Below are 16,941 nucleotides of genomic sequence, written 5' to 3'. Positions count from 1 at the left end.
TGACTGCCAGCATGCCTCAGCATGGCATTTCCACCTTCAGTAGCCTTTCTTAATCCTAAGATGACACTTTATGTTACACCCATTACTGTGGCCCCAGACGTGACACTGACTGGCTTCGAGCTTTCCAGCTGTTCGGCCATGAATGTAAGTACTCAAATGATGTCTTGCAGACACATCGCTATACTATATGGAACATCATACTAATCGGTTCTAAAAATCCTTTGTCAAACATTACACTGCATGAAGTGTTGTCCAATGCATACGAAGTGCTCATGGACAGGATTCGCTGCTAACGACTTATCCTGCACTCTACATTTCCTTTTACTATCATTGCAGGGTGTTCTGTAGCAATTTTCAGTTGTTCCGCAGCAACTGGCAGTTGTTTTTTAGTATCAGTTGCTCCTTAGCAAGTGTCAAGCACTATACAGTATATACTGAAACTTCCAAATGAATGTGGTTAAAATTGTTGAAAAATAAAAGTCGATAGCATCACTTTGGACAAAAATCTAAATCACTTGCTGGCACTCTTCCATTCATGCACCATTTAACCTTCTAGTATACAATATTCAATATTCCTAATATCATTATCATTAACTTAAACATTAATGTAATAGTTTATGTACATGAAGAGAAAAAATTAAAATAAGTCAGGAAACTGTGACTACATCATCAATTACATAATGAACAGTTCGTGAATAGACTAAAATCTTCTACTTAATACTTCCAAGTTTGCCTAAATCTAATATCTACCAGGAGCAGACAACACAGAACCTAAAATAAGTAGCACATAGGTCTCACTGGCACCTAAAATAGAATGCAGGTCACCTGGGAAACCATTTGCTGATCTATTGGCAGTATAAAACATGTTCGCATAAAATATAGCATACTGAAGCTTGCATGCTGACAGCGCCAAACCCTTATGTATTCTCTCAAGTAAAAGGAATCTGTGGGTCATGAGGGAGTGCTCTATCTGGAGATGCATAAGCTCATCTGTGGCTCTTAGGAGTAGTGGTTAAACAAGTCCATTGGCTTAACCACATGCAGCTTGTTGCCCAGCATTGGTAAATCATTCATTGTCGTAACAGCAAGGTGATAACATTTAAGAGGATGGTACATTTTGCAAGTGCAACCTGTGCAGGTATTCCTACTTGCTTTTTCAGCTGCCTCACTTACCTGCAACCTGCAGAAGGACACCTCCATATACATGCTCTGAGGATGAAAAACAGAATCCTGAAAGGTCTTCACTTGCTTGTCTGCTAAGTCTAACAAAGTGAGGAACGTTATAGCTTGAGGGTGGCTGATATCCTCTATTCCCCATAAGACCACCAATAACTGTGCATCGTAAACAGTATTATCACCTGGTAAAGAAATCTTGAGGACACAGCTGGGAAGTGATGTAGCAGGTGATCAAGTCGCATTGTTTAGACCCTCACACGTATACATAAACATAATTGCTGTGTTCACCTACAATGTGGGGAAAAACAGTTTTTCAAACAGAACCTAAGATACAGTTCTTCCTGTCATGTCAAGTTCAATGCTAACTCAAACCAATGAAAACAGGGTCGTACAGCAGTACTAAAATTAACATTTGGCATACCCTAGTTAAAATGGGCTTGTATTTTTTGTATTAAATTATTGTATGCTTAAATCCAAACCCTTTACAAATCATTTCCATGTGTTTATTAGATCTGAGCAACCTCTGTAACTACTGCGAAAATTCGAAGCACACTGCACATTTCAATAGTGTCACTTATGATGCTCTCACGGAGGGTCAAGAAAGCCATCTATGCACAATAAGGATAATAATGGTTGAAAGTGAACATATGTTCTTCACTTGAAGAATGGAAACATTTGTTTATCAGCGCTTAAAGTTCTGTAGCTGGAATATCCAGTAATTGCCAAATACAGCAGGAATAATAACTGTGTGTCACAACAGAAAAGTAGATCACAGAAATCAACATTTCAACAAATAAAGGTTTTGGTGTGTTGATAAAAGACTCTATTATTCTGGTGAAATCTGTTGATTTCAAGTTAAATAAGTTCTGTGTCTACAGTAACAGGCGATACATACATCAGGCTTAACAATGATGTGGATGTTCTCCTGTCTTTGACTTCTGCTACCAAGTTAATGGTATACAACAACACCGAAATGTCATTTTTTCAATCATGAAAGACTCATCCATGACAAATTGGGATCGGAGCCTTGATGTTGCCAGCCCTACCACCTTTTATTTTCTTGGAATTTCACTACATCATCATTTATACTAACATATTGATGGCAGTAACAGATCACTAATTAGCTTGCACTTCACCAGATTCAAGAACATCAAAGATAATTACTAATCACTAGTTAAATACCAGCTGATATTTGAAATAAATACCAGAAAAACTGAGGAGTCCTACATTAAAACTCTCAAGTTATATAAATTATTTTTGCAGAAGATTCTTTTTTATTAATTTGTTCCTCTTAAAAATGTATTTGCAATTAGTGAGCACTTTCTCTGATGCAACATCCCTAAGCTAGTCTTTCAAAAGAAAGTCTTGTACATTTTTTTTAGTACTACCCTCTGCCTGAAGATTAGGCAATAAAGAATTATTGGTATGTGTATCTTGTCGACCCCTGCTCACGAGTCTGGGTATTTTGACATTGGCCTCTCATTATATATATATTCCTTACTGTCATTTCTTGTTAACAATATTGGCTTATTCCCAAGAATAAGCAGCTTTCACTCTGTTAATACTCGGCAGAAATCAAACCTGCATTTGGATTGGACTTCCTTAACTCTTGTGCAAAAAGATGTGCAGTATACTGCTGCATCCATTTTCAATAAGCTACCACTCAAATTAAAAAATCTTAGCAGTAATCCATGCGCTTTCAAATCGAAACTGAAGAGTTTCCTCATGGGTCACTCCTTCTATTCTGTCGAGGAGTTCCTAGAAAAATTAAGTTGATTTTTAGTGTATTGTTGATTGCATTTAGTTAAACTTATGGACTGACTTTTTTATGGTTCATGAACATTTATTTTTATCTGTTATTACTTTTATGTTGTAATTTCATGTACTGACACATTCCAAGACCTTGGAGATTTGCTCCTCAATTTGGTCCTACGAAATTTGATGTGTAAATAAAATAAATAAATAAACCCTCTGGTAAACATGACTTGTTCAGAACACAACATCGCTGCTGGTCAACAACTTTGGCAGCACTGGATCCACACTGAAATGGAAACAGTTTGTGTGACATCAGCCTACCAGAGCCTCTGAAAATGTAGCAATGGTAAGAGCATCCATTCAATAACCTCCATGCTGCTGAGTTTGGGCTTTTGGACCCAAGTAAAAGGTGCAATCGAAAAGCTCTCTGAGTAGTGGTCACAGACTCGCCCTTTGAGGTTAGCTCAAATCAAGGATATACATTCATCGCCCCTGCACTATTGACAAACTGAAACACACAATTTGACACGAATTGGATACCATTCCATATGACATGATGAGCCTAGTGATGGACATTTTGTATAGCATCCCCTGAATTAAAGTGCGCAAAAGCCGCCCCCCCCTCTCACTCACTCACTCTCTCTCTCTCTCTCTTTTGCATTTTTTCATTAATCTGTATGTCACCTTCATTGCCATCAGGCACAAAATACTCAAATAATTCAAATTTCTGTGAATTTTTTCACTTTTAAAATAATGAACTGAACAAATGCAATGAAATGTGAAGTTAATGAATTAGACTAAATTAAAACATAGGAACAATGTCATACAGTATCTATGAAACAGCCTTTATTACATAGCAAAAATTGATAAGACATTTCAGTAAAAGTGACTCTAAAAATATTTTAAGTTTCTTTTGATGCACATACAACATTTTCATACTAAGGTGACAATACATTTGAAACTGGAGTTTATCATCACATAACTTATGATAAAATGGCATACCGGGAATGGGAATGTAGATACAAAACTGGCAAAAAGTATATGGAGAGTACCACGGTCTGAAGTTCAACACACAATGCAGAAAATACAACATGCACATTTTAGTGTAAATCAACAGTTCTGGAAACATCAAATAACATTGTATTATGACCCTGTTAATACTTGCAATACACAAAGGAACTACACTGGACAATTAGTATGTATGACAATAATAAAATGAAATGGCACATTAATTAGGTAATACTACAGCAATAGCTCACAGCCTTTAAAATAACTGATCGAAGGGAAATGTCATGATGATGAATAGCAAATAGCATGCAATGTAAAATTTAAATTACATTATACTAAATGAAATGCTACTATATAAATGTTCATATACAATAAAATACAAAATCTAAGACTTTTTAACATCAGTGCCACTTAAATTTATTTATTTTCTCATCTTTCTCAGTTAAATTAAGCTGCAAAACACTGACATTAATGCATACAATAATTTCACTTAACTGCACCTATCTTATAGGTGCAACAGCATATGAGGATATGAGCAAATGAACATGGAAAACAAAAATAATAATAATTATGTGAACTTGAAACTGGAAATATAAATGATCATTCAGTAGCTCTTTGTTTGTTTATAACACAATTATTGTAGAAAATATATCTGCTGTCATAATCATAGCAACATACTTTACTAAAATTACTTTCCATCAATGTTCTTTACCATTAAGATTTCTTTACATACAACAAAGTCACTTCTATGTATGACTGTTAGTAGTATATGAACCCCAGAAGGGATGATAATTCCAAGCAGGAATTCCTCACTGTGTGTGTCACTACCACTGCTTTCTAAAAGTGAAGACTAATGTTTGCATGATATTGTTTAATTCTATATTTCCTTTCTCACACACCAATCTGTATGACAAGTATTTTAAATCACATCTTAGGAAGGCAGCTAGAGTATATTTATGAGCCAACATGAAGTAATATCTCAGCTTACTGCTAATGGACTAGAAAAATGTTCCCTGCACAGATTTCTTATATTGTACATAATATAAATCATAAAAAGAAAATGTTCAACAATACAACTATGCTATGCAATTGGAAATGTTTATATTCTTGGACGGGATGACAATACAGACTACCTCAGTTTTTAACAAAACTTGATCATAATTTCTGATAAGTTTATAACCATACTGTGACTTCAGCATGACCCTGCAACAAAGAAAGACAGTGAATAATTTATTTCACACAAAGGTGAGAATGAAAAGAATATGGTAGATTTTTTTCTGATGAAACACTGAGAGAGCACCAGTTCATACTTACCAGTATTTTTACCATCACAAAAACATATTTAGGCAAAAATGAACTTTTGTGTAACACACCATCCAGATGGAAGTACAAGACAAAGCTATTACACATCTGCCCAGAAGACAAAGCAGAACAAAAAAGAAGAGCTGAAGAAAGATTAAAGAAGCAATAATTACTTACTACCTCTGGTTTCACAGAAGGCACTATGCAACACTCCTAGTTTTTAACAAAATGTGTAATAATAGCAGCAAAATGAAAATTTAATTAAACTGCTAAAATAACTACCCCAAACCTATGGGCAAATTTACAATACAAACGACGACTTTGAGAGAGATATGGAGAGAAGGAGAGGGGAGGGAGGTGAAAACACACACACACACACACACACACACACACAGAGAGAGAGAGAGAGAGAGAGAGAGAGAGAGAGGAAACCTCTGTAGTCTGAAAAAGGGAGGTAATTTTGGAAACCGAGAACTGAGTTATAGTGTTTACACTATCTCTCCAGTGACGAGTGGCCACAGTCCGGCACTCCATGGTCTAAAGAAAACAGGCATAAATGGCTTTTAGCAGCTGCTGTGTGATCATCCAGCTATGTGACAGGGATTTTCTCTTTTTACCGAAAAGAAGACTCCCAAATTATGAAGGTTACCCTATGAGGACTACCAGGGGGGCACCAACTTGTAGCCGCTGATAAAAATATTAAATATAATGTTCGTCTTACTTTCTTGCTGTTATTCTACATATCCTAAGCAACTGAAATGATTGACATGCTCCACTTGATTACTGTGGCATCATACGAGGGCAGTTCAATAAGTAATGCAACACATTTTTTTTCTGAAACAGGGGTTGTTTTATTCAGCATTGAAATACACCAGGTTATTCCCCAATCTTTTAGCTACACAACACTATTTTTCAACGTAATCTCCATTGCATGCTACGGCCTTACGCCACCTTGAAATGAGGGCCTGTATGCCTGCACGGTACCATTCCACTGGTCGATGTCGGAGCCAACGTCGTACTGCATCAATAACTTCTTCATCATCCGTGTAGTGCCTCCTACGGATTGCGTCCTTCATTGGGCCAAACATATGGAAATCCGACGGTGCGAGATCGGGGCTGTAGGGTGCATGAGGAAGAACAGTCCACTGAGGTTTTGTGAGCTCCTCTCGGGTGCGAAGACTTGTGTGAGGTCTTGCGTTGTCATGAAGAAGGAGAAGTTCGTTCAGATTTTTGTGCCTACGAACACGCTGAAGTCGTTTCTTCAATTTCTGAAGAGTAGCACAATACACTTCAGAGTTGATCGTTTGACCATGGGGAAGGACATCGAACAGAATAACCCCTTCAGCGTCCCAGAAGACTGTAACCATGACTTTACTGGCTGAGGGTATGGCTCTAAACTTTTTCTTGGTAGGGGAATGGGTGTGGCGCCACTCCATTGATTGCCGTTTTGTTTCAGGTTCGAAGTGATGAACCCATGTTTCAACGCCTGTAACAATCTTTGACAAGAAATTGTCACCCTCAGCCACATGACGAGCAAGCAATTTCGCACAGATGGTTCTCCTTTGCTCTTTATGGTGTTCGGTTAGACAACGAGGGACCCAGCGGGAACAAACCTTTGAATATCCCAACTGGTGAACAATTGTGACAGCACTACCAACAGAAATGTCAAGTTGAGCACTGAGTTGTTTGATGGTGATCCGTCGATCATCTCGAACGAGTGTGTTCGCACGCTCCGCCATTGCAGGAGTCACAGCTGTGCACGGCTGGCCCGCACGCGTGAGATCAGACAGTCTTGCTTGACCTTGCGGCGATGATGACACACGCTTTGCCCAACGACTCACCGTGCTTTTGTCCACTGCCAGATCACCGTAGACATTCTGCAAGCGCCTATGAATATCTGAGATGCCCTGGTTTTCCGCCAAAAGAAACTCGATCACTGCCCGTTGTTTGCAACGCACATCCGTTACAGACGCCATTTTAACAGCTCCGTACAGCGCTGCCACCTGTCGGAAGTCAATGAAACTATACGAGACGAAGCGGGAATGTTTGAAAATATTCCACAAGAAATTTCCGGTTTTTTCAACCAAAATTGGCCGAGAAAAAAAATGTGTTGCATAACTTATTGAACTGCCCTCGTATGTATTACTACTGCACTATCAAATAACAACATTGGTTCATATGGAATAAGATCATATCACTTTCCTGAACAAATTTAATAAATGTTATCTTCTTTTTATATAAAGTCTCTGTATATCAGACAATGTGATACTGACAAGGTGCAAATGCCTGACGATCCTTTAACTGTAAACAGACCGGTCAAACTGTTTAATCTTTTGAGCATCACATATATTGACTTCATTAAACTGTTCTGGTCTTATAATTGATGTGTCCATTGTTTACTACCTGTCAGGTTGTTTCACTTACTACAATGGAAAAAAAAACTTTTCATCTTGTTAAGAACAGCCTGACATCAACCAATAAAGGCACTCTACCCCTTTACCTCTTCCTCATGCACATCATCTACTGCATCATCCTACATATAATTGAATACTCAAATTGCTGATGTGGTGCTCTTTCAGTAAGCTCTTGTTTCCCAATAACATTCCAACAAATCCAAAAATGAATAGCGTTTGGCAAGCTCTATGTTATAATGCACAGCAAATCAACATTAGCATTCACTAGACACTAATCTTTGATGTGAGACCATAACTAAGTAACACTACGATTTGCAAGATAACAGTATCAAGAACCTACTACTTAAAAATTGGCATAATCCGTATCACTTCAAGCAGGGGCGTTACCTTCATAGTCTTGGATGTTATTGAATTTAGCATGTGTTAAAATTCAGGAATAAGTAAGAAACACGTACTTTTTTGTTTTCTCAACAAAAAATAAATAAAATAAATCCTGCCCTGAGATACAGGCCTCCAAAGATGACACTGTGAACACTATTTCGAAGACATGAATTTCAGAAAAATTTTTAAAATGCTGTATCTCTGTAACAGTTCAAGATATCTAGTTACAGTTCTTTTATTTGAAAGATAGTTGCTTTATGATTACAATGGTATCCTCCATTTGGACATATCTGTCAAAGTTATTTTACTGTTGCCTTTTGAATTTTTTTAATAATTTACAGAAAAATTTTTGTTTTCAAAAATGCCAATCCAGAAAAGTAAGATTTTTTTTCTGTTGATTAGTACCATGTAGTACTATGTTCTCTGTGAACAAGAGCTTTCATTTTTAAGTTGGACAGGTTTTATTTTTAAAAATAATTTTTTTAACTTTTTAAAGGGTAATGTATGTTTTCACAGAAGTTGTTTTTAACTAATTCCTTTGTTGCAGATATTTCTTACACTTTGTTGTAGTTTCTTGTCAGTTTCTTTGTCATGGTTGTTTATTGCAGGTTTCTGTACTGTAGTTGTTCAGTGCTAATTTGTTTAGTGAAGAGGCTTCTACGGCATCTGAGACCATCCAGTGGGTTCTGTGTTTTCATGAGGAATTTACCAGTTAACACAGTTGCAGTGTATGTTGTGGAAAGGACTGTTTGAAAGGTCTTCTGATTGGGGCCACAGGCGAGTGAAGTGTGCTGACTATTTCTATATCCATAAAAGAGTGATATATAAGACAAAAAAAATTGGAAATAAGTGTTCCCATTTGAAGACTCTGTTTTAAGATGAAGATGTTTCCACTGACGACTTTTTGTGTTCTAAATGTTTTGACAGAATAACAACTTTTTGTGTTCTAAACGTTTTGACAGAACAACAACAATGATAGTATCTCAACAAGGTGAAGCCTCCCACGGTGCAGACTTTGTATCAATAGAGGAAGAATTAAATACCCTGAATTAGTCAACTACGAGGTAGGTGTTAGTACTGTTAAGAAACTGTGGTCAGAGAAGTCGAGCCATAAGCTCTATGCATCAAGAAAGTGCAGATAAATTACTAAAGCTATGGATGAATACACTACAGCAAAACTGACCACACTCTTCAATGTAGAAATTAAATCTTCAGAAGAAAATGAACCAAAGCACTCTTACACCTCTTGCCAGGATTTTTTCACAAATATCGATTCAGCTGTTGAATATTGTGCATCCTACAGCGAAAAGGTGCAAGTTTTAACTATTATTCCAGAGACATTTTCAAAGCTAAACAATTTTGAACCATGTTCCTTCAGTATAAAAGTACATGGTAGACAAATCAAGAAATGTGAGGTCTGCAAAAGGAGTCTTTGGAAGACCAGAGCCCTATTACGGTCATCCTGTAGCAGCAGCTCAAGTTCAAATGGTGCAGGCATTTTATCTGGAAGATAAATGGGACTGTTCCTGCCAGTGTGCCAACAGAAAGACACTATCAGGTCAAAAAGTTGTGAAAGTGAAGAGGTTCATGACTCGCAGTATTAAAGAAACTTTTGCAATTTATAAGAGCAACTATACAACTTCACATATTGGAAGATCAAAATTTTATGCACTACGGCATAAGTGGGTAGTTCCACATCCACCTAGAGATGTCTGTTTATGTGCGTACTGCGCGAATTTTGAACTTTGTGTGGTAACATTGAAGAACTTACTGGAGCACATGACATAAGATAGCTAGGTTGGGTGTGTGAAGTCATTAGCAGTCTGTGACATAAAGTGAGAGACTTGTTTGTTTCAAGAATGTGGTGACTGCCCTGGAAAGGGAGGACTGTCTTTACAGACACTAGGCCTGGAAGACGTAGCAGATATCTTTGCAGAAATTACATATGCGACATGGGAGGAAAATAAACAAATTAAGAAAATTGTTGCCTTTGACAGTTTCATTGATGAACTTGGAAAATGGCCAGTGAAAGCAGTAACACACCAGCATCTTACAAAATTGCAACAACAACACATTGCAGAAATGATTCAAATGACTCTAAGCACTATGGGACTTAACATCTGAGGTCATCAGTTCCATAGACTTAGAACTGCTTAAACCTAACTAACCTAAGGACATCACACACATCCATGCCCAAGGCAGGATTCGAACCTGTGACCGTAGCAGCAGCGTGGTTCCGGACTGAAGCGCCTAGAACCGCTCGGTCACAGAGCGGGCAGCACATTGTACAAGTGAAAGGGTTTATACAGGCTGAAGAACTATGTTTAGTGCTTCACTGTGGTTTTGCTGAGAACTTGTCTGTAATTCTCCCACAAGAAGTACAAGTGTATCATTGGAGTAATGATCAGGTTTCAGTTTTTACAGGATTGACATGTTTTCAAAACAAGACCACAAGTGTTGCAGTTATAAGTGATGACACAGGACATGACTCAGACATGCTTTGCTACCAATGCACAAAATTCTTCAACTGCAAACAGGAGCAGAGAAGATTAACATTATTTCTGATGGTGTTCCTAGTCATTTTTAAAAATCGTTACCAGCTGTTTGAACTGAGTAAGTCGCTTGTGCCAACTGACTGGGTGTACAGTGTTACTGGTCACAGGAAGGGACCTTGTTATGGTGTAGGAGGCCTGCTGACGCGCCCTGGTACAAAATATAATCTTTCCAGACCAAATATGGCTGTGAATCAGAATGCTGAGGATTTTATGAGAGTCGTGAAATCTTACACATCCACAGACCTCATCCTTTCGTCCAAAGAGGAAATCGAAGAATTCTGTGAGCAGTAAAAAGAAGAATAGTCCAAACAAACTACTCCTGTGAAAGGAATTCAGAAGACACATTTTTGGGCCCAAAGTGATGGGTGAATTCATATTGCACGCACTTTAAAGAACATGAAAAATGAAATTTCATTTGTTTGGCCAACACCTCAGAAACAGCAGGATAATATTCAGATTCACAACCTGAGAAGGGGAATGTTGGTGACGTGTGTATGATTGTGACTGGTGGATTGCAGATATTATATACACCAGTTATGAGTTAAATGAAACTGTAGTGAAAGTAATACCACCACATGGACCAGCTGCTGGATATAGGTTTCCAGCTGAAGGACAGCAACAACACCATCAGGGCTCACTTCCTGTTCACAATGTTTTTAAGATTAAGTGCTCCAGTTCCTACTGGTTCAACAGGAAGGCATCACGCTATATTAAAGGAAGACACTGAAGCAGTGGAACACATTTTTACTTCATTGAATGGCTAATTTAAGTACAAAACAAATTGCACAGAAGTTGTTTAAATTGAAATCTTTAAGTCTTTTGACCTTTCACATACATTTTAGAACTGTTTAAAATGCTTGAAAAATGAGTCTCTTGCTCATCTCTCAAAACTAAAATTATGTTAAGGTTAAGTTTTGATTTTTATGAGCCTGTTATGTGATAATATGGTAATAAAACAGGTTTTATGCATGGCAAAAATTTCAATTGTTTATAAAACCTGTTCAACCTAAAAGTGGAAACTCTGCTTTTCAGAGAATGTAGAACTATAAGGTACTAGTCAACAGAAAAAACATCAAAATTTTATGGACTGGCATTTTGAAAAAAAAAAAAAAAAAATCCACAAATTATAAAAAAGTTCAGAATGCTATTGTAAAAGAACTTCAATAGACCAAATGGAGGATTTTTTTGTAATCATAAAGCAATTATATTACAAATAAAAAAACAACAAAATATCTACAACTGTTCCAGAAATACAGCACTTTAAATTTTTTTCCAAAATTCACTTCTTCAAATTGGTATGCGCAGTGGTCATCTTCGGAAAGCTGTATCTCGGAGCAAAAATTTCTTTGGAGAACACAAAAAAATATGTGTTCCTTACTTAGTCCTTCATTTTAACATACGGTAAATTCAATAACATCCGAGACCATGAAGATAAGACTTTTTCCTAGCCTGCCTGAAATGATATGGACTATGCCACCACTGACTTATGATGTCAACACAACTGCAAAAAATTAAATGTCTCACCTGACGATGGCATAATTTCTCGTAGTTCTCTGGTTGAAGCTTCAATCATAGCAGTCACACGCTCACGTTGCCTATCCAATGGTGACACAGGGCCACTGGTTTTTCCATCTTTATGGCGATGATTGCTATCAATTTCACTGGTAACCTGTATCACATTAAAAAAAAAAAATTAAACAACAATACTTTGCATAATCTTCCATATTCACAATATTCAAATGCTATTATTACAGCAATGCTTTATAAAAAGAGAGTAACTTTGAAGTTCGTTAGTGATGCAAGTCAATAATCATTAACTGGAGTCTCTAATTTAAAAAATTGTGTCCCTTAAATTTGCACATATTTTTATTACAATACTAGTACATAAGACAGTACAATCAAATAGCCAGTACAGTAGTTTTTCAGTGCCTAAAGAGAGTACAGGCTGGGAGAGAAGACAACAAACAAAATACACAAATATTTTATAGTGAAAGGAAAATGAAATTAATTCAGAATCCCAGCACAAGACAACAATTATATTCAAGAAAAAGTGAGAAAAGACAGTTCAACATCAAAAGATGTTGCATTGAGAACATGCTATATTAGACTGTTATAAGGCTGACTAGAGAGGAATAACAGCTCACATAGAACAAACACTGTTTACAATACTAATTATGATGAAGACAACAAAGAGACACAGAAGGATTTTGGTGTTACAAAAAAATATAAATAGCCATGTGAAAGACAGCTAAAATAACAATATAGTGAGGGTATAATTGATGGTATTAATTGCAATATTGATAAAGAATGTTTCCTCAATTCCATTTTACTACTTCTCTTTTTTTCAACTTCCTTGATTCAGTGGAATGTTGTGTATGTTTTATGCATAAGAAATGCTGTTTTACATTTAAAAGATGTGTGCACTAAAAAAGGCAAGAACTGATAATGCTTTTAATGTATTATGTGCACACAAAGACACACAAATTATTATCTTATTGTAATTAAGATCTAATATTACTGGGGCGTTACCTTGAACAAATCTTCAAGGCCCATTTCACGAACAACTTTTTCACTTCGGGGCTGTAGGGCAGCAGGATCAAGTGATAACAATTCTTGTACAGCTGCTTTGAATGTCACAAGGCAGTAGCTGTTGAATAAAACCAATGTGTAAAGAAATTAAACAAACCAAGACTAAAACAATAGAAGCACCAAGCACTCAAAACTAATACATACAACAGTAGACCTTCAATAATACTTGACAAAATACTTGTAAATCAGCAAATTTATCACTTGCTATATAAAAAATGATCTGTATTACTGCTGCTTACAGAGCTAGAAAACCCTTGTTTCTGAAATGAGGAGCTAGGAGTTTTAAGGAGGTAAAAAATTCTGGGGCTCAAAATACTCAAGTTAATGCCTAATAATACAAAGGCACAAGGAGTAATATTTCTTAATGTAGTACCTGCTTGACACTCCAATTTCTTCTGCATGACAAGTGTTTAATTGTAATAAACAAAACATTTTTTGGAATCCTTCATATACATACAAAATTAAAGGGAAAAGTATATTAAGTCAATATTAAAATGCCGTAAATGGAAATTCCTGTTAATTGTTTCCTTCTTTCACATAACCTGTAATTTATTACTGGACCATTCGTACTGATATACTTCTGTGACTGAACATGTTTTAAGAGGAGGAGATTAGTGTTTAACATCCCGTCGACAACGAGGTCATTAGAGACGGAGCACAAGCTCGGATTAGAGAAGGATGGGGAAGGAAATCGGCCATGCCCTTTCGCAGGAACCATCCCGGCATTTGCCTGAAATGATCTAGGGAAATCACGGAAAACATAAATCAGGATGGTCGGACGCGGGATTGAACCGTCCTCCTCCTGAATGCGAGTCCAGTGTGCTAACCACTGCGCCACCTCGCTCGGTGAACATGTTTTAATCTAAGGCAATAAAGGAAAAATACAGGGTTATTACGAATGATTGAAGCGATTTCACAGCTCTACAATAAATTTATTATTTGAGATATTTTCAAAATGCTTTGCACACACATACAAAAATTCAAAAAGTTTTTTTAGGCATTCACAAATGTTCGATATGTGCCCCTTTAGTGATACGGCAGACATCAAGCCGATAATCAAGTTCCTCCCACACTCGGCGCAGCATGTCCCCATCAATGAGTTCGAAAGCATCGTTGATGCGAGCTCGCAGTTCTGGCATGTTTCTTGGTAGAGGAGGTTTAAACACTGAATCTTTCACATAACCCCACAGAAAGAAATCGCATGGGGTTAAGTCGGGAGAGTGTGGAGGCCATGACATGAATTGCTGATCATGATCTCCACCACGACCGATCCATCGGTTTTCCAATCTCCTGTTTAAGAAATGCCGAACATCATGATGGAAGTGTGGTGGAGCACCATCCTGTTGAAAGATGAAGTCGGCGCTGTCGGTCTCCAGTTGTAGCATGAGCCAATTTTCCGCGGGCTACGCGTGAAACTTGCCCGCACGCGTTCAACCGTTTCTTTGCTCACTGCAGGCCGACCCATTGATTTCCCCTTACAGAGGCATCCAGAAGCTTTAAACTGCGCATACCATCGCCGAATGGAGTTAGCAGTTGGTGGATCTTTGTTGAACTTCATCCTGAAGTGTCGTTGCACTGTTATGACTGACTGATGTAAGTGCATTTCAAGCACGACATACGCTTTCTCGGCTCCTGTCGCCATTTTGTCTCACTGCGCTCTCGAGCGCTCTGACGGCAGAAACCTGAAGTGCGGCTTCAGCCGAACAAAACTTTGAGTTTTTCTATGTATCTGTAGTGTGTCGTGACCATATGTCAATGAATGGAACTACAGTGAATTTATGAAATCGCTTCAATCGTTTGTAATAGCCCTGTAATAGTGAACACACCTCTCCTGCTCACACTTAACTGCTTGTTTGTGATATTTTGACAACAACAAAAACCATTAGGATATCTTAGCCACCATACTGACTGGACATGGCCTTGGCCTTCTGCAATTTCTTTCTATTCCTGAAGCTGAAGGAACCATAAAACGATGTCATTTTGCCACCATTAATGAGAGAAAAACAGAATCACTGAAGGTGCTGAACACTGTAATGAAACGAGTTCCAGGTGTGCTTCCAAGATTTTTCCAATCACTTGTACTAGTGTATTATATCTGAAGGGGGCCAGGGATTTGAAGGGGACAAAGTTGATGCTAACGAATAAATAAAGATTCTTTAAGAAAAACAGAAATTCCTATTAATTTTTTATCACATCTCATATGGTGCTGTTCACAATTATTTTGGGTCATGAATGAAGAAAGTGTTCTTGCCTTATCTTCAACTGCATATATTCAAAACAGAAATAACTTCAGGCGAGCTTCTGGGAAGTTTATTGGAAACTTTGCTATTGAAGCTGTATATTAATGACCGAGCAGGCAATATTAACCTCAGACTTTTTGCAGATCACGATGCTATCCGTAATGAAGTAGTACATGTCAAAAGCTGCACAAATATTCAAGCTGAGCTTGATAAGATTTAAAAGTGATCCAAAGTTTGGCAAATTGCTTTAAATTTTCAGAAGTCTAAAACTGTGCACTTCACATAATGAAAAAAAATGTAATATCCTTTGATTAAAACATCAATGAGAAACAGTTGGAATAAGTCAATGCATACAAATACTAGTGAGTAACAGTTTGTATGGATATGAACTGGTTATAGATAAAGCCATTGGTACGCTCACTTCATTGGCAGAGTAATGGGAAAATGTAGTCAGCACATAAAGGACACTGTTTACAGAACACTTCAGTGTCTGATCTTAGATGTTGGCTCATGTGTGTGGGACCAGTACCAAACAGGACTAGCAGGGGTTATAGAATATTTCAAAGAAGGGCAGCATGAATATTTACAAATTTCTCTGGCTTATGGGAGAGCATCACAGAAATTCTGAAAAACATGATTTGCCTCATACTTGAAGACAGGCGTCAATTATCCCATGAAAGTCAAGCAATGGCAAATTCAGGATGGAATGTAACAATATTATGAAAATGAAAGTTGCTACTCACCATATAGTGGAGATGTTGAGTCGCAGGGTGGTTTCAGTTGCCTGAGACTGTGTGTGTGTGTGTGTGTGTGTGTGTGTGTGTGTGTGTGTGTGTGTGTGCGCGCGCGTCTGTTGTTGAAGAAGGCCTTAATGGCTGAAAGCTTTATTTATTTGTGACAGTCTTTTTGTTGTGCCTATCTGTGACTCAGCATCTGCACCATATGGTGAGTAGCAACTTCTAACGGCTTTGGACGACGATTTAAGTGCAAAGTAGATACCCAAACTTCGACTTCTTAATGTCCCTGGGGGAAATATGACTCTGCCCGGGTCCCATGGATCTGCGATTAACTTTTCTTGTGCACTGGCAGACCAGTAGTTCTCTTTAAACTTCTTTTGAAAGTCTGCCCACTGCAAGTCAGTCACCACTTCACTAGTTAACACAAAATTAGGTGAAGTTACCCTTTTGTCTACTTTATCCTGGATAAGCTTGAATTCTTTCCACAGGTCATTTATACCTTTCCTGGCATCATTAAGTTCAGAAGGTAAATTAGGAGATACGTTTCTGGATGCTAATCTCTCGGTAACTTATCGATCTGTAATTTCTTCAACCTGTTCCTTCAAACCACTTATATTTATGATATCAGAGTTTGCTAATTTATCTTTGAAGTTCCTTTCCACAATATCTACTTGTGTATCAACATCTGTAATTTGCGATTGAATTATTGGCATTAAATTATCCTGCTTATCGACACTCTCTTTCAAAGTACTCAACCCTTGCTTTACAGCATTAAATTTAACAT

At 37.5% G+C, this 16,941-nt stretch overlaps 1 protein-coding gene across 1 annotated transcript in view; it reads right to left on the bottom strand.

The window, feature by feature from the left end:
• Positions 1-3,764: 3,764 nt before the first annotated feature.
• The window catches only part of LOC126100118 (ankyrin repeat domain-containing protein 27-like), a 116,831-nt gene continuing 103,654 nt past the window's right edge, over positions 3,765-16,941 (bottom strand). Inside the window, exons 10-12 of the mRNA XM_049910649.1 lie at positions 13,121-13,238; positions 12,116-12,260; positions 3,765-5,142 (exon numbers count right to left, since the gene is read on the bottom strand). Of these exons, the coding sequence (XP_049766606.1) occupies positions 5,132-5,142; positions 12,116-12,260; positions 13,121-13,238 (274 nt within the window). The 3' untranslated portion in view covers positions 3,765-5,131. The remainder of the gene's footprint in view (positions 5,143-12,115; positions 12,261-13,120; positions 13,239-16,941) is intronic.

Source organism: Schistocerca cancellata, chromosome 9, assembly GCF_023864275.1.
Source record: "Schistocerca cancellata isolate TAMUIC-IGC-003103 chromosome 9, iqSchCanc2.1, whole genome shotgun sequence".
Taxonomy (NCBI): Eukaryota; Metazoa; Arthropoda; class Insecta; order Orthoptera; family Acrididae; genus Schistocerca; species Schistocerca cancellata.
This window is presented reverse-complemented; position numbering and strand designations above follow the sequence as displayed.